This window comes from Elephas maximus, chromosome 5, assembly GCF_024166365.1.
Source record: "Elephas maximus indicus isolate mEleMax1 chromosome 5, mEleMax1 primary haplotype, whole genome shotgun sequence".
Classification (NCBI taxonomy): Eukaryota; Metazoa; Chordata; class Mammalia; order Proboscidea; family Elephantidae; genus Elephas; species Elephas maximus.
Window position 1 is genome coordinate 164,148,656 of NC_064823.1, and position 26,497 is coordinate 164,175,152.

Below are 26,497 nucleotides of genomic sequence, written 5' to 3' on the forward strand. Positions count from 1 at the left end.
TCAGGTGATAAAGGAAGTCTACAGTGGCTGCAGTGGGCCCATGGACTCAGAATGCCCTCCTCCGTCAAGTTCCCCCGTGCAAAAGGCAGAGCTCGAGAAGGTAAGTGTCTCAGGCAGGTCTTGGGAGACAGATCCAGTGAGATATGTATGAACATATAGAGAGAGCTGGAGAAGGTAGGTGTCTCGGGCAGGTCTTGGGAGACAGATCCAGGGAGATACGTATGAACATATAGAGAGCTGGAGAAGGTAAGTGTCTCAGGCAGGTCTTGGGAGACAGATCCAGGGAGATACATATGAACATACAGAGAGAGCTCCAGAAAGAGAGAATGAGGTTGATTTACTTCAAGGGATCGGCTCACTGTAGGGTAGGATTAGGATTATAGGGGCTACAAGTCTAAAACCTGTAGGTCAGGTGGCAGGGGTGATATTGCATCCCAAGGTCTCCTTGCATCCCAAAATCTGTGGGTCAGGTGACGGGAAGAGTGCAGAATGTAGAGAGAGAGAGAGAGTATCTGCTAAAATATCTATTTATAGTCTGGAGGTAGGAACACCCTAAGGAAACTCCCGTTTCAACTGATTGATTGATTACATCACGTTAGATTACATTACATTACATTATGGAGGATGATTATATTACATCACAACGTATCACATTACAGAAGAGCAACTAGTCTAGAGTTTGGCCCAACCGGCACGGCAACTGTCCCACAGGCTCCCCTGGGCACACGTGGACTGTATCCCTCCTGAGCGCTGTGGTCATTCTGAGCCTCAGTTGCCTCCTCTCTTCCATGGGAATAATAATCGTCATAGGAGTGTTGTGACGCTCAGGAGAGATGACAGAAAAAAAGTGCCTGGCCCAGGACCTGGAATACAGTAGGCACTAAATAAATGCACCTTCCCAAAAGTCTGTTCCCAGTCAGCCAGGATGAGCCCCCGTCCCTGTCTGCCCTGCTCTCCCTTGCTTTACTCACTGGAAGGCAGAATGAGAGACAGCAGTGGGGCTGATGACACCCCTTCTGGCCAGAAGTGTAAGGCCCACATATGTCTCACCGCGTGCAGGTGCTCCCCAGCTGCGTGTATTTTCTGTGCGTAACTGATCTTGTTTGCCCAGGATCTCTGTCTTCCCGACAGTGGTGTTCTAGGTGGCTTATGCCTGATGACTTCCCTGATCCCCCAATTTAGCCATTGCCGTAGATAGATTTCTTTTGGTCTGTCCTCATCCTGATTGGGGACATAGCAGCCCTGTTGTTCCTGTTTTCTTCCTGAAAATAAAATGGTTAATGGCTCACTTCAGAACGTTCAGGAAAACATCAGTAGGGGTCACTCATCTGTCCACCACCAGGAGGCAGCTCCATCTAACACTCTACATTTTTTCAATCAGTTTTTTTTTTTCTAGTCATGTATTTGTTTTAAGGAGCCCTGGTGGCGCAATGGTTAAGTACGCAGCTGCTAACTGAAAGCTCAGCGGTCTGAACCTCCTTAGCAGGAGAAGGACCTGGCGACCTGCTCCCGTAAAGATCACAGCCTAGGAAATCCTGTGGAGCAGCTCCCCTCTGTCACATGGGGCCACTATGAGTCAGAATCCACCCCACGGCACACGACAACAACAACAACGTATTTCTTTCACAATTTGCATGATAGTAACCCTAACATTTCTTGTACTACTGTTTTTTTCACTACCTTTGTATTATTTGTACTTTTCCAGGTTTTTTGTAATATTAGTACTTAGGATTCCTAAGAATAATACAGAAAACCCCCCAAAGTGCTAATAATACAAAAGTATGTGGGAGAAAAACAAAAACACTTAGCACTCCTAAGAAGGGGGCAGCGGTGGTCCGGCGGTAGAATCCTCGCCTGCCATGTGGGAGACCAGGGTTCGATTCCCGGCCAGCGCACCGCATGTGCAGCCCCCGCCTGCCTGTCAGTGGAGGCGTGTGGTGCTGTGACGCTGGACAGGTTTCAGTGCAGCTTCCAGACGAAGGTGGACTAGGAAGAAAGGCCTGGAGAGCTACTTACGGAAATCAGCCAGTGAAAACCCTGGGGATCACAACGTCTGATCCACACCAGTCACGGCGCTGGTGCAGGTTGGCATTTCTTTCTGTTGTGGAGGGGTCGCCATAAGTCAGCGCCGGCTCAACAGCAGCTAACAGCAACTTCTAGGAATCATTTTTGCATTTTCATCAGCTGAATAACATGAAATTTATGGGGTGATACTATCAACAACCATGGAAGCAGCAGTCAAGAAATCAAAGAACGTATTGCATTGGGCAGTTTTGCTGCAAAAGACCTCTTTAAAGTGTTGAAAAGCAAAGATGTCACCTTGAACACTAAGGTGCGCCTGACCCAAGCCATGGTGTTTTCAATGGCATCATATGCATGTGAAAGCTGGACAATGAATAAGGAAGGCCGAAGAAGAACTGACGCCTTTGAATTGTGGTGTTGGCGGAGAATATTGAATATCCCATGGACTGCCAAAAGGATGAACAAATCTGTCTTGGGAGAAGCACAACCAGAATGCTCCTTAGAGGCAAGGATGGCGAGACTGCGTCTTACATACTTTGGGCATGTTGTCAGGAGTGACCAGACCCTGGAGAAGGACATCACGCTTGGTAAGGTAGAGGGCCATCGCAAAAGAGGAAGACCCTCAAGGAGATGGACTGACACAGTGGCTGCAACAGTGGGCTCACGCATAGCAACAATTGTGAGGATGGCGCAGGACTGGGCAGTGTTTTGTTCTGTTGTACACAGGGTCACTATGAATCAGAACCAAAATGACGGCACCTAACAACAAAAGCCACAACAGCGATCACTTTAAGAAGGCCTGGTGGGGCAGTGGTTACAGCTCTCGCATTTAGAACCCGCGAACTGTTTCTGAGGAGAAAGATGTGGCCGTCTGCTTCCGTAAAGGTTCTAGCCTTGGAAACCTGTGGGGCAGTTCTTCTCTGTCCTGTGGGGTCGCTGTAAGTCGAATCGACTCGACGGCAACGGGCACTGTCACTTGTAGTACTAGTCTGCCCTCCTCCCGCCCCAGCTCTTATTTTCAATTTTAAGCATTCTAAAACGACCTGGTACTCTACGTCTCCTGCAGAAGTCTCTGCTGTGAACCTGTCACCTGAGAATACATCCCTAGAAGCTGAATTGCTAGGCCAAAGGACAGAGAACTCTTTTTTAAAGATTTTGATTCACATGGCTAATTGAGCCCCTCTCCAAAAGGGAGCTCCCATTTGATTCGCACAGGCACGCATTCCTCTTTCCCAGCACTCAGGTTCCAGTGGGGATTCTCGCTTCCTTACCTTTGCTTTCTGAGCCTTTGCCAGACCCACGGACCGTTGACCCGGGTTCCATGGGGTCCTGGGCTGGCGGGCCGGGCCGTGCTGGCTCTTGGTCACCACAGGTGGACCCGTAACAGGTGTCCCCTGTTGCTGTCTGTTGCCCTGGTGCTGGCCCTGACTCACGGTGCCCCCACGCACAGTGGAACAAGACACTGCCAGGCCCATCCCCGTGATCGGTCTCAGATGGGACTGATGTGACCCACAGGGCTTTCACCGGCTGATTTTCCGTGCGGCTAGTATTACTCCAGCGAGCCTGCACTTTCTCTGCGGTGTTTTGATGCTTTGGTCGCACCCTCCCAGCTCACCTCTGTGGCAGCCGATCCCTGACTATCTCTGGGTAACTGTGAATTTGACCCCCATTTTCTCTAGCTTTGGCAATGACTGGTAATTGTTCTGTGAGACACCCCTCGGCCCAGGTGGCCCTTTTAAGAAGAGCTTCATCCTTTTCTCCCGACAGAAGCTGTCTTCAGAGAGGCCGAGCTCCGACGGGGAGGGCGTTGCAGAAAACGGAATCGCTGTGTGCAATGGCAAAGAGCAAGGTGAGTTCCGCTCAGACCAGATGTACATAAACTGAAAAATAAAATGAAAAGTGTGCAGCCAGCTCCGCCAGCTCCAGTTCTGTGGGAGCTTTCCTTGGTACAGCCACTTCCTCAGGTGTTGTTCTGTCTCCACCTGGTAGCGTCCCCAGAAACCCCTTTGTGTAGCATGAGCCCTGCGAGTCTTTGTGTTCTGCCCTGCCAAACCTCGTCTAGGTGTTCCTCAGCTGTCGTTCATGTGTGCCCTGCACGGGGTTACATGTATGAGTCACAGCAGGCGGCTTCCTCACTTGGCTGACCGTGGAGGAGAGATGTCACTGGGAGCAGCCAGTGTCTGGTTTAGACACCTTCAGGCGATGGGGCAGACACTCACGCCCCATCCCAGCTCTGCCTTTGCTTAGCCACGCGGCCTCGGGCAAGTCCTTTCTCTCTTCAGTGAGCCTCAGTTTCCCCATCTTTAAAATGAGGAGGCTGCACTTGCAGATTTCAAAGTTTTTTTTTGTTTTGCTTTTTTTAAGTCAGCTTTACTGCTGTTAGCTGCCATCAGCTCAGCCCCCAACTCTTGGCTACCCCGTGCGTAGTACACTACCCGTTCCTTCGTCATCCCCGTGATCGGTCATGGATTGGACTGTTGCGATCCACAGAGTTCTTACTGGCTGATTTGTGCAAATAGATCACCGGCCCTTCCTTCCTAGTCCATCTTAGTCCGGAAGCTGCACTGAAACCTGGTCAGCCTCACGGCAACACGCAGGCCTCCACGGACAGATGGGGGTGGCCGTGCATGAGATGCACTGGCCGGGAATTGAACTTGGGTCTCCTGCATACAAGGAGAGTGTTCTACCCCTGAGCACCACTGCCTCATGAGTCAGCTTTGTAGAGCTATAATTCACAAACAGGAAAGTTCCCCCTTTTTGGCGTACAGTTTTGTGAGTTTTGACAGGCGCTCACAGGCACGTAAGCACCACCACAGTTGAGATGGAGAAACATTCCTCTCACCCTGAAATGTTTCCCGTGCTGCTTGGTCGTCCTCCCTCCCTCGACCCCCAGCCCCTGGTGACTGCTGATCCATGCTCTGCTCCTGCAGGGCTGCCTTTTCCAGGGTTCCCTGTGAGGAATGGGGCCCCAGTGGAGCAGTGCTTAAGAGCTCAGCTGCCAACCACAAGGTCAGCAGTTCCAATCCACCAGCCACCAGCCACTCCTTGGAGACCCTATGGGGTGGTTCTACTCTGTCCTATAGGGTCACTACGAGTCGGAATCAACTAGATGGCAACAGGTTTGGTTTGGTTTTAGTTTCTCCCTCGAAGCTGCTGGGTGGGTTCAAACTGCCAGCCTTTTGGTTAGCAGCCTAGTGCTTAACCATTGCTCCACCATGACTCCTCTCTTGAATAGAGAAGACAATAAATAGTTACCGAAGGAAGTTAGGAGTCTAAATAAAGCCTAACCCTCTCCCTTAGCTTTGTTCTCACTGCTCACTTTTGGAGGATTTGCCATCGGCTGATTTCAGTAAAGGCCCCTCTGACCTGGCCTTGCTGTGACTCAGATATGTTTCTCTGCAGTCTGCCTGGAAAACCCTCAATCCTTAACTTTTCCTATGTGCTTAGAACCTCCAACGGAGAGAGACAGGCCCTGCTGACGACATACGGACAAAGCCACAGGAGAGATTCTAAACCCCCACTTCTTCTCTCAAGACGACTGTCCCAGGCGTCTAATCCCCCGTGCAGCTGGTTCCTGTGGGTTAGCTACACCTACCGACTTGGCGGCTGATGGGAAGAGGGAGGTTTGAGGTCCCAGGGCCTGTCCACATGCAAGCTCTGATTGTTGACAGCTAGCATAGCGCACGTTCAAGATTTAAGGATTTTTTTACTGGATCTCCTGGCAGACATTTTTATAAATCTTCCTGGGATGTGAATTCCCACCTCAACCACTGGCCTGAAGACAAAGGCGTCTAGATCCCCATGTATGTGGAGTAATGGGGAGCTGTGTGGGCCGATGGTGTTAGCGGCTTTGAAATGTCCAGAGTGCCTTCCAACCTAGGGAGCTCAGCTTCCAGCATTGTCTCAGACATTGCTCCGTTCTGATCCGTAAGGTCTTCACTGGTCGACTTTGAGAGCAGATCGCCAGGCTTTCTTCCTAGTCTGGTTTAGTCTGGAAGGTTCATTGAATCCTGCCCACCATGGTGGCCCTACTGGTGTTTGAAAAACCCATGGCATAGCTTCCGGCATCACAGCAACATGCCAGCGACAAACAACCGACTTCAGTGCGACAAACTGATAGACGAGTGGGGGTCGTAACTCTATTTGCTTTGCTAAATCCTGCCTTTTGTTCAATAAACAGCATCAACATGTTCTTAGTGGTTTCTCTCTCCAATTCCTGCATGCTGTACGACTTTTCTTCCATAGATCCCCGCACTTTGGGTTTCGCAAAATAAATCAGCGTGTCTTCAGGGAACTAAAGGTATTAGTTATCCCATTTCCTTGTAGCTTAGAGTCCAGCAAGTACTGCGTCAGCAACAACAGATCTGAGCAGAACTGGAAGCGAATCCAAGAGCGCAGCCAGTTTCAGTCCGTTGTTTTGTCGTGAGAGGAATGATGTCACCTCCAAGGACGGATTTTCTCAGGGCTCACGGGTCTTCCAAAGGCTGTCTAGGCGCCGTCCTTGTCCTCAACCAACAGCATCTTCTTTTTTAAAAAATTTTATTGTGTTTTAGGTGAAAGTTTACAGCACAAATTAGTTTCTCATTCAAAAATGTATACACAAATCATTTGGGGCCGTGGGTTGCAGTCCCCGGCACGCATCAGCACTCTCCCCATCCCCTTTCCGCCCTGGGTTCCCCTGTCCATCCGTCCAGTTTTCCTTTCCCTTCGTCGAGGTGTTGCCCCTTTGGTCTTGTATACCTGAGTGAACTAGGAAGTACATTCCTCACGTGTGTTTTTGTTTGTTTTATAGACCTGTCAATTTTTGGCTGAAAGGTAGGCTTTGGGAGTGGCTTCAGTCTGAGTCAGCAAGGTGTCCAGGGGCCATAGTCTTGGGGTTCCTCCAGTCTCTGTCGGACCAGTAAGTCTGGTCTTGTTTTGTGAATTTGAATTTTTTTCTACTTTTTTCTCCTGGTCTGACCCAAACCTTCTATTGTGATCCCTGTCAGAGGGATGGTGGTGGTAGCTGGGCACCATCTAGCTCTTCTGGCCTCAGGCTGGTGGAGGCTGTGGTTCATGTGGCCTGTTAGTCTTTGGGCTACTGTTTTCCTTGTGTCTCTGATTTTCTTCATTCTCATTTGTTCTGAATGTGATCGGACCAACAGATGCATTTAGATGGCTGCTCACAAGCTTTTAAGACCCCAGATACTACTCGCCAAAGTAGGATGTGGAACATTTTATGAGCTATGCTATTCCAATTGACCTAAATGTCCACTAAGACCACGGTCCCCAGCCCTCAGCCCCAGTAACTTGGTCCCTCACGGAGTGTGGATGTGTCTAGGAAGCTTCTGTGACTTTGCCCTGGTCGGGTTGTGCTGACTTTCCCTATATTGTGTGTTGTCTTTCCCTTCACAAAGTTGACACTTGTCTACTATCTAGTTGGTGATTTCCCCTCCCCATCCCTCTCCTCCCTCGTAACCATCAAAGATTGTTTTTTTCTGTGTGTAACCCTTTTCTTGAGTTTTTATAATAGGAGTTGTCTTAGTCATTTAGTGCTGCCGTAACAGAAAATACCACAAGTGGATGCCTTTAACAAAGACTAATTTATTTTCTCACGGTCTAGTGGGTTACAAGTCCAAATTCAGGGCGCTGGCTCCAGGGAAAGGCTTTCTCTCTCTGTCGCCTCTGGAGGAAGGTCCCTGTCTTCAGTCTTCCCCTGGTCAAGGAGCTTCTCAGGCGCAGGGACCCCACGTCCAAAGGACATGCTCTGCTCCTGGTGCTGCTTTCTTGGTGGTATGAGGTCCCCAACTCTGCTTGTTTCCCTTTCCTTTTATCTCTTGTAAGATAAAGCGTGGTCCAGGCCACATCCCAGGGAAACTCCCTTTACATTGGATCAGGGAGGTGACCTGAGTGAGGGTGGTGTTACAATCCCACCCTAATCCTTTTTAATATAAAAGTATAATCACAAAATGGAGGACAACCACACAGTACTGGGAATCATGGCCTAACCAAGTTAACACATATTTTTGGGGGGACACAATTCAGTCCATGACAGCAGTCTCATTCAATATTCGTCCTTTTGTGATTGACTTACTTCACTCGGCTTAATGCCCTCCAGACTGTTGTGAGATGTTTCGTTGTCATTATGCGATATTCCATTGTGTGTATGTACTGTAATTTGTTTATCCATTCATCTGCTGATGGGCACTTAGCTTGTTTCCATCTTTTGCTCTCGTGAGCAATACTGCAGTGAACATGGGTGTGCACATGCTTTTTAAGGAGCCGCCATATTGTTTCCCACAGTGGTTTTACCATTTTATATTCCCACCAGCAGTGCCTAAGAGTTCCATTCTCCCTGCAACCTCTCCAACATTTGTTATATTCTGCTTAATGCCAATAATGTCTGGGCGATTCTTTCCTTTTTTTGAGATTTTATTTTTTGATGTTGAGAATACTGTATTTTTACACAAATAATGCATTTGTTCTATGTTTGTTTACCAACCCCACCCTCCCCTATGCGGTATTTTCATAAGCGCTACAATGCCAGTTTTTCTACATGTTGTGTATGTGTGCACGTGTGTGTGTGTGTGTATGTGTATTCCCAGCCTGCTGCAGAGTGGAGGCTCCCTGCAGGCAGCCCTGTTCTCCGCTGTGACCTTCTCTTCTGTGAGTATGTGTGTATCCAGGTGTGTATGTGCCTATGGGCCTGTGGTGTGTGTGTGCGTGTGTGTTTGTATGTGTGTGCGTTCCCAGCCCACTCCAGAATGGAAGCTCCCTGTGGGCTGCTTGTCTCTGCTGTGACCCTCTGTCCTAGCGTGTCTGCCCGCAGCTGGCACATAATGGGCTCAATAAGTACATGCTGGGGAAGAAGGAATTTGTTGTGACTTTATATATACTTTATTTTTTATCTTTTTCCAACTGAAGTTTAAAACATGCTGATTTGTTGTTCCTGTTGTTATTCTTGGTAGTCAAGAGGAAGAAGAACCCCAAAGCAGAGGCCAAGGGCACTGTTTCTAAAGTCACCGGGAAGAAAATCACCAAGATCATCGGCCTGGGGAAGAAGAAGCCGTCCACCGATGAGCAGACCTCCTCGGCCGAGGAAGACGTCCCCACCTGTGGTAAGACAGCCGCTCACTGGCCGGTCCTGCTCGCCTAGCGCCTCCCTTCTCTCCGGGGCCCCCCTGTGTCAAGTTTATCCGCATTCACTAACGTGGGCTCTTTTAAATTGGATTTGTGATCACTTGAATTGTGGGAAGTGTATTAAATTTTTGCATTTTTATTGGTTATTAATGAAAGACTTTGCAGGGAGTTGAGATGATCTCTGAGGTTCTTTTCAAGGTACAAACTTCTATCTCTAGCCTCATGAGGTTCTCCCAGACCCCTTTTGTTGTTGTTGGGTGCCATGGAGCCTATTCAACTCATAATGACCATATATGACAGAGTAGAACTGCCGCATAGGGTTTCCTAGGCTGTAATCTTTACAGGAGCAGATCACCAGGTCCTTTCTCCTTCAGAACTTCTGGGTGGGTTCAAACCGCTGACCTTTCGATTAGCAGCCAAGTGTTTAACCAAACCAAAACCCACTGCCATTGAGTTGATTCCGACTCATAGCGACCCTATAGGACGGAGTTGAACTGCCCCATAGAGTTTCCAAGGAGCGCCTCGTGGATTCAAACTGCCAGCCTTTTGGTTAGCAGCCGTAGCACTTAACCACTACGCCACCAGGATTTCCTTTGTGACACCAGGGCTCTTTAAACTCCTTTAAGTAACGTTAAACTAGGACATACAAGTGCCATTGCTGAACAGGAAGGAGGGAACTTAAGGTTTGGGAAAACACCTATGGAGCTGGGGCCAGCTTCTTCTCCTGGCTGAAGTGATAAACTTTCTCACGGTACTACAGTTCTCCAACTTAGTTTCTCATCCGAGTTTGCTGACCATCTCCAACAACCGGCCTTTCATTCAGCCAGTGTCTGTGGGGCGGCTGCTGTTTGTCAGGCCTGCGTTGAGCACGTAGGAACACAGGGTCCCTGCCCTCACAGAGCTTCCTGTCCGGTAGGGAAGACAAGGGTAGAGCTTACTAAGCAGCCAGGCTTCCGAAAGCCAGGCAGCCTTTTGAAGTTGTAAGATGAAGACGGTATTTAGTTAAAGGCCTGGGGGTGGGGACTATAATTATTCTTACTACCACAGCTGCCCTGTCAGCGTGCCACCAGTATAAATCCCACAGTACTTTTTGTTTGTATAGTAATTCATTCACACCTCTCTCTGTCTCTGTCTCTCTGTTTCTCTCTCTCTCTGTCTCTTTGTTTCTCTTTCTGCCCATCTGTCTCTGTCTCTCTCTCTTATTGAGCACGCACCACACTGGGTTTTATTTGAGGAGACCAAAAGGTGTATAATTTGAGTCCTGCCCCAGAGTGTACAGCTTGGGCCCCCACAGAGCTGCACCGAGTCCCGGGCGTGAGCCTGGGCTGATGGGCCGTTCACACGGTGAGCCTTGCGGGCCAGGAGGAGGCAGATGGCAGAGCTCTGGGCCTCTCTTTAGAGAAGGTAAGGCTAGTGCTGCTTTTGAAGGAAAGACAGGCGCATTTCAGCTCCCCGCTGAGTTCGGGGCTGTGGACATAGGAAGCCATGGACTACACATTTTAGTTGTGGGCTTCCTTAACCTGTCCAGCGCCTTGGTCCGGTGCAGACAGTGAGCTGAGGGGGTGGGAGTAGCTGTGCAGACCCCAGGGAAGGCCTGGGGGCTGCGGGTGTCATCTCTCGAGGTTCACACTGGAGTGGTCTGCGGTGAGAGTGAGGGACAGGACCAAGGTCCAGCAGGAGGCCAGCACCTGCTCTGAGTCACAGGGGAGAGCGGTGGGGTGGGCACGCCGGCCCCACTCCACCCACCCTGGTGCAGCCGTCTCCTCCACCCGTTTATCCACAAGAGCCCACCACGCTTATGGCCCCTTTGGATACTGACTGCACCCACGGAGGCCACGGCCAGCCCCACAGAGACCCCTGTGGATGCATAGCCGGCCGCTCGGCGGGGAGGACGGTGCCTCTCCACCCTGACATGTCCCTGAAAGGTCTCCAGCATCCCCGTGAGGTCTCCATTATCCCCGTGAGGTCTCCATTGTCCCCCTGGTATTCTCTAGAATCCCCGTGGGGGTCTCTAGCATCCCCCTGGGGTTCTCCAGGGTCCCTGTGGGGTCTCCAGGGTCTCTGTGAGGTCTCCAGGGTCCCCGGGGGGGGGGTCTCCACGGTCTCTGTGTGGTCTCCAGGGTCCCCACGGGGCTTTCCAGGGTCCCCATGGGGGTCCCCAGCCTGCCAGCACCCCTGTGGGAGATTTCTTCAAATGTGGTGAGAAGTGGACCACTTCGGCCGCCATGACAAGAGTGTCCTCATTCACGAGGTTTAAAGCCGCCATCTAGTTCTTCGTGAGGCCAGGGCACAGGGGAGGCAGACGGGAGGGGTCTCTGGGAATAAAGGGGGAAGGACTCCTCAGTTATTTTAGTGCAGCTGTGAAACCTCAGGCAGGGAAGCTCCTGGGCCAGGCCCCAGAAGCCAGCCTGCCAGGTTGCTCCCCTGCAGCTGCCACCCTCCAGCTCCTGGGTGAGGAAGCGCTGAGCTGGATTGGCTTAGGGCAGCTGCTCAGGGCACCCAGCAGGCTCTTGGGGTGGCGGAGAGCTGAGTTCAAACCCCACTCCTCCGTATAGTGCAGCCTGGTCGGCTGTGCTTCCGGGCACAGAGCAGAGGCTGGCAGGGTGTCCCCAGTCCATCTTAGCCTGGGAGCTCTGCTGAAACCTGTCCACCATGGGTGACCCTATCACAGCAACACTCAAGCCACCACAGTTGGACAGACTGACAGACGAGGGGTGGTCTGCCATATAGGAAGCTTATATACTTCTCAGAGTTCCTGGTGGTTAATGTGCTCACTACTAACTGACAGGTTGGAGGTTTGAGTCCACCCAGTGGGCCTTAGAAGAAAGGCCCAGTGATTCACTTCTGAAAACTAGCCACAGAAAACCCTGTGGAGCACAGTCCTCCTCTGACATACGTGTGGTCACGGGTCAGGATCCACTCCACGCCAACTGTTTTCTATATGCTTCTCACTTTCTATCATCAAGCACTCACAAAAAAATCGGGGGGCCTTTCATCAAGGGGGCGGAAGGCATTCTTGGTGCAGGTCACCGTGTCGGGGTGCTGTGTGCGAGCTCTGTGGTGTATGTGGCTGTTGGAGACCGGACAGCAAAGGTCGGGAAGGAGGTGCTTGAGCGCCGGCCGGACCGGGACCAGCTGTTGGTGGGATCTTGACTTTTGGTATTCTCCCCCTCCCCCTTGGTACCCCTTGGCTGCTTCTTGGGGGCCCCCGCCCCAGGTCCATTTCCTCTCAGCTGGTCATAATCCAATACTTGCTAAGATCTAACCAATAACTACTTCGGGATTAAAGGCCTCTCAAAAGTAGAACGTTTGAAAGGAACGCTGGCCGTGTGTAACCAGAGCCCAGTAGCTTCGCAGCCAACACTCTCACTTCCCTTCCTGAAGAGAATAAATAAATGGAAACTTGGCCCCTGCGTCTAAAAACGGCCCCCGCCTGCCCAAAGGCAGCTGTGGAGTTTCAGAGGTCCCGGCACCGAGACCAGAGATGCCAGAGCCTGGGGACAGCTGAGTGTGGGAGGCCCATTGAAAACCTTCATCTGAGACCTCATAAAGTTGGTTTTATAGTTCTAAGGATGACTTCTAATGCACGCCTGCCGTGGTTTTTCGAGAAACACCGGAGGGCTTTCTTTAGAACTGGGAGCAGAGATAACCTCAGAACGTGGAAGAATTCCCTGAGGTTAAGGTACAGTAACACCCCACCCACCACATCATGACACCAGGAAGCCAAACCCATTATCTTTGAGTTGGCCCCGACCCCTGGCAACCCCATGTGTGTCACAGCAGAACTGGGCTCCGTAGTGTTTTCAGTGGCTGCTTTTTGGGAAGTAGATCCCCAGGCCTTTCTTCTGAGGTACCTTTAGGTAGATTCGTACCGCCAACCTTTTGGTTAGTAGCGGAGAGCAAACCATTTGCTCCACTCAGGGATCATAACATGATAAGTTGGGCCCACAAATCCAAACTGTACGTGCCATTGCCTTCTCATGCAGTTCACTGAAGTGACCAGATCAGAGGTACCAGCCAGAGTGCCTCGGGAAGGGTCAGCTCTGCCTGTGCTGGCTGGACTGGCACTGCCTGGTGGTGGTGGTCTGCTCTAGCTTAGATATCCAGGAGGGTGATTCTGGACGCTGAGTCAGCGAGATTGGGGTGCTGGGTGGGAAATATGGGACTCCAGCTTCTTACATGGGGTCTTCTTCCTGCTCCCACTCAGCTTCCCCTCTCCTCCCTGTTCTCTACCCAGAAACAGGAGCTTGGGCCCCTCTGAAGCAGAGGGGCCAGTGGGCTGGAAGGAGGAGGTGAGCCACTGCCAAGGCGTACACTTCACTGTGACATTTATTGTCTATGTAAACGGGTCTGTTACCTGGTGTGGTTTTTTCCGTTTTTGGAACTGTGGATAAATCTGAAACCTGTAGCCGTCTATTCAGTTCTGACTCATAGCAACCCTATAGGACAGAGTAGAAAGAAAACAACAGCAGTTGGTGACTTTTGTCCAGATTTTGGTTGGTTGGTGACCTTGTGTTCCCGAGTAGATGAAATTGCCCGTGAGCAGTTCCGTGCCTTCTATTCCCCTCATGGACACCGGCACAGCGGAAGAAGGGCCTGGTGATCTACTTTGGTAAATATTACAGCCAAGAAAATCTTACGGAGCAGTTCTGCTGTGTTCTCTGACGCACATGGGGTTGCCAAGAATCAGAGTCGGCCATAGCGACTGGTTTATGACAGCCAGCTGAGTGTGACTTGTCTTGGAGACAGAAGGGGGCGGCAGAGTCCCTGCGTTTAAGCTGAGCGGCCGCTCCTGCTTCTCTGAGATTTCACAAATGCAGCAGCTCTGCCCACACGGAAGTCCCTTCCCTGGGAAGCCCGTGCTTCCTGCGTATCCCCAGAAACGATGCCCGTTCAGTGAAATGACATCTATACTTTATAAGTATTTACCTAGAAAATGTACGGGGCAAATATTGTGTGAATATCTATAAATAACACGTAAAGCCACATCCCAAGTCTTGTGATATACCTATGGGTGTTTTGTTTTGTTTTTTGTCGTTTATTATTTCGCATTTTTCTGTGACTAGAAAAGTGTGTAAGACTTAGAACGTGAACGAAGGAAACTCATCTTTCAAGGCCCTTTTAGGAAGACATTTTTAAGCAGCAGGATTGGAGAGGACTGGTTTCTATTTTGCTCCCTTAACAATTTTGAGCCACAGGGGGTGTGTGTGTGTGTGTGTGCTATGTGTTGTGTATGTCGTGTGTGTTGTGTGTGTGCTGTGTATGTTGTGTGTTGTGTGTGTGCTGTGTATGTGTGTGTATGTTGTGTGTTGTGCATGGTGCGGTGTGTGTATGTGGTATATATGTTATGTGTGTGGTGTCTATGTGTGTGGTGTCTATGTGTGTGGCGTCTATGTGTGTGTTGTGTATGTGTGGCGTGTGTGTGTGGTGTACGTGTGTGGTGTGTGCGCGTGTGGTGTGTGTTGGTTGTGCGTGTGTTGTATGTGTTGGGGTCAACTGGACGGCAACTGGGTGTATATATATACACATGCAGTGAAACCTGTGAGAGCCGGAATGTGCTGGGATTGCCTTGGTTTTCCGGGTCTCGCAAGTTGTCCGCCTTTGACAGGGTGCAATCTCACCTCTTTTCTATTGTTCCGTTAGTGGAAGATTTCCTTCTCTGACCGGTTTCCGCCTTACACAGGTTCCGGCTTTCGCAGGTCTTTCTGTATATATACCTTTAATATACTGAAGATACTGCAGAATCAGAGCTAGGAGGGTCAGAGTGTCCTGTACCCTCAGACTCAAGAGCTAAGATTTCACTTGGGCCAGCTTCCCCGATGAATTAGACCCTCTAGTCCGAGGGCTGATGCGGAGCACCAAGCTGTGGAGGGCAGTTTGAGGGCTGACTGGATGACCAGGGCTAACAGAGGACAGTCTGAGGGCTGACTGGAGGACCAGGCCATGGAGAACAGTTTGAGGGCTGACTGGAACACTAGGCCATGGAGGACAGTCTGAGGGCTGACTGGAGCACCAGGCCGTGGAGGACAGTCTGAGGGGTGACTGGATGACCAGGGCTAATAGAGGACAGTCTGAGGGCTGACTGGAACACCAAGCCGTGGAGGACAGTCTGAGGGCTTACTGGAACACCAAGCCGTGGAGGACAGTCTGAGGGCTTACTGGAACACCAAGCCGTGGAGGACAGTCTGAGGGCTGACTGGAGGACCAGGCTGTGGAGGACAGTTTGAGGGCTGACTGGAAGACCAGGCTGTGGAGGACAGTCTGAGGGGTGACTGGATGACCAGGGCTAATAGAGGACAGTCTGAGGGCTGACTAGAGCACCAGGCGATGGAAGACAGTCTCAGGGCTGACTGGAGCATCAGGGCCATAGAGGATAGTCTGAGGGCTGACTGGAGGACCAGGCTGTGGAGGACAGTTTGAGGGCTGACTGGAAGACCAGGCTGTGGAGGACAGTTTGAGGGCTGACTGGTGTATCAGGGCCATGGAGGACAGTCTGAGGGCTGACTGGAGCACCAGGCCGTGGAGGACAGTCTGAGGGCTGACTGGAGCATCAGGGCTAATGGAGGACAGTCTGAGGGCTGACTGGAGCATCAGGGCCATGGAGCACAGTCTGAGGACTGACTGGAGAACCAGGCTGTGGAATACAGTCTGAGGGCTGACTGGTGCATCCGGGCCATGGAGGACAGTCTGAGGGCTGACTGGAGCACCAGGCCATGGAGGACAGTCTGAGGGCTGACTGGAGAACCAGGCTGTGGAGGACAGTCTGAGGGCTGACTGGAGCACCAGGCTGTGGAGGACAGTCTGAGGGCTGACTGGAGAACCAGGCTGTGGAGGACAGTCTGAGGGCTGACTGGAGAACCAGGCCGTGGAATACAGTCTGAGGGCTGACTGGTGCATCCGGGCCATGGAGGACAGTCTGAGGGCTGACTGGAGCACCAGGCCGTGGAGGACAGTCTGAGGGCTGACTGGAGCATCAGGGCCATGGAGCACAGTCTGAGGACTGACTGGAGAACCAGGCCGTGGAGGACAGTCTGAGGGCTGACTGGAGAACCAGGCCGTGGAGGACAGTCTGAGGGCTGACTGGAGAACAAGGCCGTGGAGGACAGTCTGAGGGCTGACTGGAGAACCAGGCCGTGGAGGACAGTCTGAGGGCTGACTGGAGAACCAGGCTGTGGAGGACACCTCGGGCCTTGGGCTAGGTGCCTCTGAGCTGGGACCTGCCTTGTTGGAATACAACAGGGTTGTGCATTGCTGCCCACCTCTCCCCCAGGGCTCCAGTTTCTGGGAAAGCTCTCAGCAGCTTTTTCTTCCATTAAGCCAGGGTGCCTTCCCCTAACCTTTGCCCTAGTTGTGTCATTTGCAGCCACTCAGCATAAATCCACATTCCTTCCCCTCTGACCTCTCTCCTGTTACTTGAAGACAGCTATCCTGTCCACATTCCTTCTAGCCATCTGAAACCCAGTAACTTCAAGTACTCTGGGTGAATTCCAGATTCCCCCATAGACATGAAACATCTGGTGTCTGGTTCTGAGTTCATAGGACCAAAAAAAAAACAAAACCCATTGCCATCGAGTCCATTCTGACTCATAGCGACCCTATAGGACAGAGTACGACTGCCTCATAGAGTTTCTAAAGAGCAGTTGGTGGATTTGAACTCCCGAGCTTTTGGTTAGCAGCCTGAGTTCTTAACCACTGTGCCACCAGAGCTCCAGTTCATATGACACATCATGTTAAACGAGGGGCTTCTTGACCTGGTCTGTTATGAAATTTCCCCAAACTTGCTTGAAAATCAGTCATATTGTAGCTGTAGCCCATCCTGTTTGTCCGAATCTGCATTTAGGAATGCTTTGGGAGGGATTTATAAGGTAATGTCGGAAGGCTGTGTTCCCTCACCGGAATTCTTCCACCATACTCTAAACATGGCCAGGAGTCCCTGGTGGTGCAGGTGGCTCACACGCTCGGCTGCTACCTGAAAGGTTGGAGGCTCCAGTACACCTCAGAAGAAAGGCCGGGCAACCTACTTCTGAAAAATCAGCCGTTGAAAACAGTGTGGAGTGCAGTTCTACTCTGACACACATCGGGTCACCGTGAGTCGGGATCAACTCAACGGCGACTGGGTTTAAGCATGAACAGACAGAAACGTCTTCACAGCACCTGTCTTTTCTGGGTTACAGTGTGAGGCCCTTGTCTGTCTGCAGGCTACCTGAACGTGCTGTCAAACAGCCGCTGGCGGGAGCGCTGGTGCCGAGTGAGAGACAATCAGCTTGTCCTCCACAAGGACCGGACGGACCTGAAGACCCACGTCGTCTCCATCCCTCTCCGTGGCTGCGAGGTGATCCCGGGGCTGGATCCCAAGCACCCCCTCACCTTCCGGCTGCTTCGCAACGGGCAGGAGGTGGCTGTGTTAGAGGTACAGAGTGTTCCGGAGTGCACCAGTGTGTTCCGGGCCCTGCTTCACAGAGATACACACACGTTAACTCTCCCTCTAAAAGCTCAATGCGGACTCACGGATCGGAGTGCCGTAGATCTGCTGTTGGTTCGATTCCTTCTCTCTCCTGTTTCCCTTTTTGCTTTCCTCCTGTCGACTCCTCTGTGTGAGAGGCTTTGACCTTGCAGACAGCACCGTGCCAGTTTTTACTACACGGCACATGTCACACCCGTTTGCCACGTTACCTCCTTGTTTCATGCCCTCTATACGCATTCTTTGCATGGGAATTAAATACACAGTTCCATACGTTGTTGTTAGTTGCCGGGGAGTCCGCTCCGACGTATGGCGACCTTACGTACAACAGACCACAACACTGCCCAGTCCCGCGCCATCTTCACGGTCACTGGGCAATTTGAGTCCGTTGTGGGCAGTCACTGTGTCAGTCCACCTCATGGAGGGCTTCCCTCGTTTTTGCTGACCCTCCACTTTACCAACCATGGTGTCCTTCTCTAGCGATTGTTCTTTCCTGATGACGTGTCCAAAGTAAGTGAGCCAAAGTCTTGCCCTCTCGTTTCTAAGGAGCTTTCTGGTTGTATTTCTTCGTTCTCTTGGCAGTCCATGGTGTGTATTCAGTACTCTGCACCAACCACCACAGCTCCAATGTGTCCTAATTCTGTCTTCCTTTTTCATTGTCCAGCTTTTGTAAAAAAAACAAATAACCATGGATCACAAATCTGTAGAGTGGCTTGCTTTTTGCAAGTGGCCAGAAAATAACTTCTTTTAAAACTTCCAGTAAAACTGGGCTTTTTTTCTCCTTCATCCTGGTCTACCTTTGAGTGGCCAAGTGTTTCCTCCAGCTCTCCCCTTGGAATGCTGACCTCCTTGCAGCTGGAACAGGCGTCTTTGGCCAGCTCCTTGCATTACGGACAGCGGCTAGTGAGCCAAGCTCCACGGACGCCAAGAGAACACCCTGGGTTTCTAAGAATCCTTGGGTTTATAGGCATTTTAGTATTTCCCTGGCTGCTATTCTGAACTTATTATGTAGCAACTACACCTAATTCCTTAGCTATGTCTCCAAACCACCTCTAGTTAATTTTTTTAATTTTTTGTCTTGTTATATTAATAAATTTATATTCTACTCTATAGTGATTCAGACTTTGGGGGCATTTTGAGAGTCCCAAGAAATAGCACACACAAGGCAGCTCCAGGTCACAGACCGTTCTTAGGCCTATAGAATACAACTGGTATAAAGTAAGGTAATTAAGTTAGGCCATCTCACTAAGAGAAACAATTACCATCTCAACCCCACTTAGGGGCCCTCGGCAAGGGCTACTGGTCCCCCAAACCTCGTGACCAACCCCCCAAGTTAGGCCAGCCACACGTGCAGGGGTGCCTCTTCACGGCCAGGTTCTGTTCCCCAAGTGATGAGGATTTCTAGCAACTGGTTCCTGGTGGTGCAAATGGTTAACGCGGTTGGTTGTTCACCGAAAGATTGGAGGTTCAAGTTCACCCAGAGGCACCTTGAAAGAAAGGCTTGGTGATCTACTTCCAAAAAATCATCCATTGAAAACCCTATGGAGGACAGTTCTACTCTGACACACACAGGGTCGCCATGAGTTGGGGTCAACTCAAAGGCAACTGGTTATTTTTTTTCTAAACAACTTTCCTGAGCTAGGACCCTGTGTCTCATCGTCTTTCCTATTACATGGTCTCTTTACTGACGTAGCTGTGAAAAACTATTTTTTTGTGTGTGTGTGCTTTAGATGAAACTTTAAAGAGCAAATTAGTTTCTCGTTTGACAATTTATACACAGATTGTTTTGTGACATTGGTTGCAATCCCTGTGTCGTGTCAACACTCTACCCATCCACACCCCAATTCCCAATTTCCATCCTTCCATTTTTCCTGTCCCTTCCCGCCTTTTTGCCATTGCTTTTGGGCAGGTGTTGACATTTTGGTCTCGCATACATGACTGAACTAAGAAGCACGTTCCTCACGTGTGTTATTTTTTGTTTTATAGGCCTGTCTAATCTTTGGCTGAGGGTGAACGTCAGGAGTGGCTTCAGTTCTGAGTTAAAAGGGTGTCAGGGGCCTATAGTCTCAGAGGTGAAACTCTTCAGTAAAACAAAATCTAATTTTTTATTGTTGTAAGAATGTAAACAACATATTCGCCAATTCAGCTGTTTTTTGCAGGTACATTTCACTGAAACCGGTTTCAGCAATCATGCTGTGTGACCATCACCCGTATCCACTGCCGAATTTTCCATTCACCATCAACCAAAATGCACTTTTGTTCCCCCACCCCAACAGGCCTCATCCTCTGAAGACATGGGCAGGTGGGTCGGGATTCTGCTGGCTGAGACGGGCTCGTCCACGGACCCGGGAGCGCTACACTACGACTACATAGACGTGGAGACCTCGGCCAACGTCATCCAGACGGCCAAGCAGACCTTCTGGTGAGACGCAGGGCCTGGGAGACGGCCTTGGAGGTTGCATGTCTATTCATTTCCCTTCGTTTTAACATTTACTTTCTGTATGACATGACTATACAGGCTTAGAAAAAACAAACAAGCTAAAGACTTTCCCTTTTTAATTCTATTAAGCCAAACTTGGCTGAAATATTTTTGTCATTTCTACCCTCAGTGTCTTCTATTAAAGCAGGGTTAACAAACTTTTGACAATACTTTTGCCTTTCAAATGTGCCTTAGTCTCCTGGGGTGGCTGTAACAAAATGCCCCACACTGGGTGACTTCTAAGAACAGAAATGTGTCATTGCACAGCCCTTTAGGCAGGGAGTCCGAGACCAGGGTGTCGGCCGTGTTGTGTTGGCTCCCTCTGAGGCTCTGAGGGAGACTGCTCCTGCCTCTCTCCTGGCTCCTGGTGGCTCCCGGCGTTCCTGGGCTGCAGCTGCAGGGTAACGTGATGTCCTTCCTCTGTCTCCGTCTCTGTGTCTCTTCTCATTTATAAGGACCCCGCTCATGTAGGATTAGGACCCAGCCTGCTCCACTGTGACCTCACTGATAACATCTGCAAAGACTGTATTTGCAAACAGGGTCACGTTCACAAGTTCCAGGGTCAGGACTTCAGCATACCTTTTTAGAGGGCCCAGATCAGCCCATAACGATATATATGTTGCCTTTCATATATCTGAGCTTTCTTTTGGTAGTTAGAATTTTGGAAATTTGTATCCCCCGCTGTGAGCTTGACAGATCCCCAATTTAGAGGCTTTTCTGAAGGAACCGGTGGCGCCGTTAGTCTGTATGATTTTTTTGATGTTGTACGGTAGACTGTGTCAACATTGGAAAGGTCACCATAAGCCATGAACGGGCAAAAGACCTATGTGGGGAGCAAGACAGATCCGTGGAAGTTAGGGTAACAGCACAGAGTTCACTGCTGTGATCCCAGGTTCTGCACTGCTTCCTTTTTATTGAGAAACTACAACTTGTCAAGTTTTGGTGACGGTAGTACCAAAGAAGATTGTCCACAGTTATCTGAAAAAAGCTTTAAAACACTGCTCCGCTTCCCAGCTACATACCTGTGAAGCGGGTTTTCTTCGTCTGTTTCAACCAAAACACCACACTGCAGCAGACGGGAAGCAGAAGCAGGTCTGAGAATTCAGCTGTTTTCTGTTAAGCCAGACAGTAAGTCGATGAGAAAACATGTAAAATGATGCCACTTACAAACTGTTTTTTTTTTGAGAATATATAGTTAGTTCTCATAAAAAATAAGTTATTTTGTTGAAATATAATGAGATTATTACTTTTTTAAGTGAATAGGTGTGAATAAATTTTTCAGTTTAATTTTAAATACAGTAAATATTGGTAACCACCTGCCGACGAGTCAGTCCCAACTCCTGGAGATGCCAGGTGTGCCAGAGTGAGCTGTGCTCCATCGGGTTTCAATGGCCGGCTTTTCAGGTAGATTGCCAGGCCTTTCTTCCGAGGCATCTCTGGGTGAATTCGAATCCCCAACCTTTTGGTTAGTAGCCCAGCATTTAACCATTTGCGCCAGCCAGGGATGCCTTTATTGATAGATAGAACCCACATAAACTAAAGCTCTTTGGGGGTTCTCAATAGTTTTTAAGCATGTAAAATCTAAAAACTTTGAGGGTACTGATTTATAGAAATGAATTAGGGGAGTCAAGAAACAGCTGGTTTATACCGTTGCCTAACGCAAAAGTCGGCAAGCTTCTTCTGTGAAGGGCCGGACAGTAACCACCTTCAGCTGCTCTTCTTTGCAGCCACTCACCTCTGCCATTTTAACACAAAAGCAGCACAGACGACCCTGACACAGTGGGTGTGGCTGGACTCCGCTGAGTTTGCTGGCCCCTGGTCTACAGTTGGGCTGGGGATAGTTCAAGGGGAATAGCTTTAATACAAAACAGAACAAAACTCACTGCCGTCGAGTCGATTCCAACTCATGGCGACCCCATGTGATAGAACTGCTCCACAGGGTTTTCTTGGTTGAAATCTTTAGAAAAACAGATGGCCAGGACTTTCTTCCATGCCACCATTGTGAGGGTTCGAGCTGCCAATCTTTCAGTTCATAGCTAAACACAAACCATTTGCAGTACCCGGGAACCTTTTGCTTTGAGCTCAGAGCTAGGAAATCTTGGTTCTGGTCCTGGCGATAAAAAAACAAAACCAAACCCATTGCCATAGAGTCGTTTCCGACTCATAACAACCCTATAGGAAAGAGTAGAACTGCCCCACAGGGTTTCTAAGGAGCACCTGGTAGATTTGAACTGCTGACCTATTGGTTAGCCGCCGTAGCTCTTAACCACTGCCACGTCCTGGCTATGGTATTTATTAATTGGGAAATTGTGGACAAGTCATTTCCAACCTCTCTATGCCTCGGTTTCCTTCTGGAGGACATCAAGAGGTTAGGCCTGACGCTATCTGAAACTTCTGGCTCTGATATTTCTGGTCCCTTGATTCCTGCTTAAGTCTGGATTAGGTGGTGGAATTATATAATCAACACATGACAATAAAAATACCAGCAAGTGTTCCAAACCTATCAACGCTGAGATGATGAAATTTTTTTAATACGAAGAAGATAAATTCAAATGTTTATACTTTTTTTTCTGCTTATTTGGTATGAGTGCCACCACCCAGCTTTTTCACGCTTTGTGTTTGTTGGTCGGACCCTCTCAGAGGTGCCTCAGAAGAAAGCCCGGTGATCTGCGGCCATAAAGATTGTAGCCAAGAAAACCCTATGGAGCAGAGTTCCACTCTGACACACAAGGGATCACCATGAGTCGGAACTGACGGAACTGATTTGGGTCTTTTCATTTTGTGTTTGTGGAGAACTTGAGCTGTCTTCCTTCATACCTTGAATGGCCCTGTGGAGTGAACATTTATTTAAAGCTTGGCTATGACATTGTGGAACTAAACAATAGTTTTTTCTCAAAGTAAGCACAACTTTGGGCCTGCCCTGGGACTGTTATCACACCCACCAGGATCAGAATGAATTGGACCAGTTGCCGGCGAGTCAGTTCCAACTCATGGCTACCCGCCCCGTGTGTATCAGAGGAGAACCGTGCTCCACAGGGCTTTTAATGGCTGAATTTTGGGAGTAGATTGCCAGGACTTTCTTCCAAGGTGACTTTGGGTGGATTTGAACCACCAACCTTTCAGTTAGCAGCCAAGTGTGTTAACTGCACCACCCAGGGATGCCATCATTACACTCAACTAAGGTAAACCTTGACACAATGAGTAAGTCTTGTAGAGCTTTTCCAGAAAATCGCCAGAATGCTAGACATTCTCTAAAATACAAACTCACTGTTCTTTTTTTTGTGTGATTGTGCTTTAATTGAAAGTTTACAAATCAAGTCAGTCTCTCATACAAAAATCGATGTACACCTTGCTATGTACTATGAGTCGGAATCGACTCAACAGCAATAGATGTACCCCTAGTTGCTCTCCCCCTAACGAGACAGTGCACTCCTTCTCTCCACCCTGTATTTCCACGTCCATTCAGCCAGCTTCTGTCCCCTCTGCCTTCTCATCTCCCCTCCAAACAGGAGCTGCTCACACAGTCTCATGTGTCTACTTGAGCCAACAAGCTCACTCCTCACCAGTATCATCTTCTATCTTATAGTCCAGTCCAATCCCTGTCTGAAGAGTTGGCTTTGGGAATGGTTCCAGTCTTGGGCTAACAGAAGGTATGGGGACCATGACCTCTGCGATCCCTCTAGTTTCAGTCAGACCATTAAGTCTGGTCTTTTTTACGAGAATTTGGGGTCTACATCCCACTGCTCTCCTGCTCCCTCAGGGGTTCTCTGTTGTGTTCCCTGTCAGGGCAGTCATTAATTGCAGCCGGGTACCATCTAGTTCTTCTGGTCTCAGGCTGATGGAGTCTCTTGTGCTCATAACTACCTTGTGTCTTTGGTGTTCTTCATTCTCCTTTGATCCAGATGGGTTGAGACCAACTGATGCATCTCAGATGGCTGCTTGCTAGCTTTTAAGACCCCAGATTCCACTCACCACAGTGGGATGCAGAATGTTTTCTTAATAGATTGTATTATGCCAATTGACCTAGATGTCCCCGGAAACCATGGTCCCCATACCTCTGCCCCTGCTACCCTGGCCTTTGAAGCATTCCGTTTATTCAGGAAACTTCTTCAGTTTTGGTTTGGTCCAATTGTGCTGACCTTGCCTGTATTGTGTGTTGTCTTTCCCTTCACCTAAAATAGTTCTTGTCTACTATCTAATTAGTGAATACCCCTCTCCTTCCCTCCCTCCCCACCCTCGTAACCATTAAAAAATATTTTCTTCTGTGTTTAAACTATTTCTTGAGTTCTCATACTAGTCGTCTCATACGATATTTGTCCTTTTGCAACTGACTAATTTCACTCAGCATAATGCCTTCCAGGTTCCTCCATGTTATGAAATGTTTCATGGATTCCTCACTGTTCTTTATCAATGTGTAGTATTCCATTGTGTGAATATACCATAATTTATTTATCCATTCATCCGTTGATGGGCACCTTGGTTGCTTCCATCTTTTTGCTGTTGTAAACAGTGCTGCAATGAACATGGGTGTGCATATATCTGTTCAAGTAAAGGCTCTTATTTCTCTAGGATATATTCCAAGGAGTGGGACTGCTGGATCGTATGGTAGTTGTATTTCTAGCTTTTTAAGGAAGGGCCAAATCGATTTCCAAAGTGGTTGTACCATTTTACATTCTCACCAGCAGTGTATAAATGTTCTGATCTCTCCACAGCCTCTCCAACATTTATTATTTTGTGTTTTTTGGATTAATGCCAGCCTTGTTGGAGTGAGATGGAATCTCATTGTAATTTTGATTTGCATTTCTCTAATGGGTAATGATCACGAGCATTTCCTCATGTATCTGTTAGCTGCCTGAATGTCTTCTTTAGTGAAGTGTCTATTCATATCTTTTGCCCATTTTTTAACTGGGTTATTTTTCTTTTCTTTGTTGAGTTTTTGCAGTATTATGTAGATTTTAGAGATCAGATGCTGATCAGAAATGTCATAGCTAAAAACTTTTTCCCAGTCTGTAGGTAATGTTTTTACTCTTTTGGTGAAGTCTTTGAATGAGCATAGGTGTTTGATTTTTAGGAGCTCCCAGTTATCTAGTTTCTCTTCTGGTGTTTGTGAATTGTTAGTAATGTTTTGTATTGTTTATGCCATGTATTAGGGCTCCTAGCATTCTCCTTATTTTTTCTTCCATGATTTTTATCATTTTAGGTTTTATATTTAGGTCTTTGATCCATTTTGAGTTAGTTTTTGTGCATGGTGTAAGGTATGGGTCTTGTTTCATTTTTTTGCAGATGGATATCCAGTTATGCCAGCACCATCTGTTAAAAAGACTGTCTTTTCCCCATTTAACAGACTTTGGGTCTTTGTCAAATGTCAGCTGCTCATAGGTGGATGAATTTATGTCTGGATTCTCAATTCTGTTCCATTGGTCTATGTATCTGTTGTTGTACCAGTACCAGGCTGTTTTGACTACTGTGGCAGTATAATAGGTTCTAAAATCAGGTGGAGTGAGGCTTCTCACTTTGTTCTTCTTTTTCAGTAATGCTTTACTTATCCGGGGCTTCTTTCCCTTCCATATGAAGCTGGTGATTTGTTTCTCTATCTCATTAAAAAACCTCGTTGGAATTTGGATCGGAATTGCATTAAAAGTATAGATCACTTTTGGTGGAATAGACATTTTTACAAAGTTAAATCTTCCTATCCATGAGCAAAGTATGTTTTTCCACTTATGTAGGTCTGTTTTGGTTTCTTGCAGTAGCATCTTGTAGTTTTCTTTGTATACATCTTTTACGTCTCTGGTTAAATTTGTTCATAAGTATTTTATCTTCTTGGGGGCTAATGGAAATGGTATTGATTTGGTGATTTCCTCTTCGATGTTCTTTTTGTTGGTGTAGAGGAATCCAACTGATTTTTGTATGTTTATCTTGTATCCTGATACTCTGCTGAGCTCTTCTATTAGTTTCAGTAGTTTTCTTGAGGATTCCTTGGGGTTTTCTGTGTATGAGATCATGTCATCTGCAAATAGAGATACTTTTACTTCTTCCTTGCCCATCTGGATGCTCTTTATTTCTTTATCTAGCCTAATTGCTCTGGCTAGGACTTCCAGCACAATGTTCAATAAGAGTGGTGATAAAGGGCATCCTTGTCTGGTTCCTGATCTCAGTGGGAACGCTTTCAGGCTCTCTCCATTTAGGATGATGTTGGCTATTGACTTTGTATAAATGCCCTTTATTATGTTGAGGAATTTTCCTTCTATTCCTATTTTGCTGAGCATTTTTATCATGACTGGGTGTTGAACTTTGTCAAATGCCTTTTCTGTATCAATTGATAAAATCATGTGATTCTTGTCTTTTGTTTATGTGATGGATTACATTAATTGTTTTTCTAATATTGAACCATCCCTGCATACCTGGTATGAATCCCA

The 26,497-nt window shown here is 48.6% G+C and overlaps 1 protein-coding gene across 6 annotated transcripts in view; it reads left to right on the plus strand.

The window, feature by feature from the left end:
* AFAP1 (actin filament associated protein 1) overlaps positions 1 to 26,497 on the plus strand; it is a 198,420-nt gene that overhangs the window by 123,534 nt on the left and 48,389 nt on the right. For all 6 annotated transcript variants that reach the window (XM_049886706.1, XM_049886703.1, XM_049886700.1 and 3 more), the window contains exons 7-11: positions 5 to 100; positions 3,790 to 3,871; positions 8,970 to 9,119; positions 17,340 to 17,551; positions 19,879 to 20,024. In XM_049886706.1, the coding sequence (XP_049742663.1) occupies positions 5 to 100; positions 3,790 to 3,871; positions 8,970 to 9,119; positions 17,340 to 17,551; positions 19,879 to 20,024 (686 nt within the window). The remainder of the gene's footprint in view (positions 1 to 4; positions 101 to 3,789; positions 3,872 to 8,969; positions 9,120 to 17,339; positions 17,552 to 19,878; positions 20,025 to 26,497) is intronic.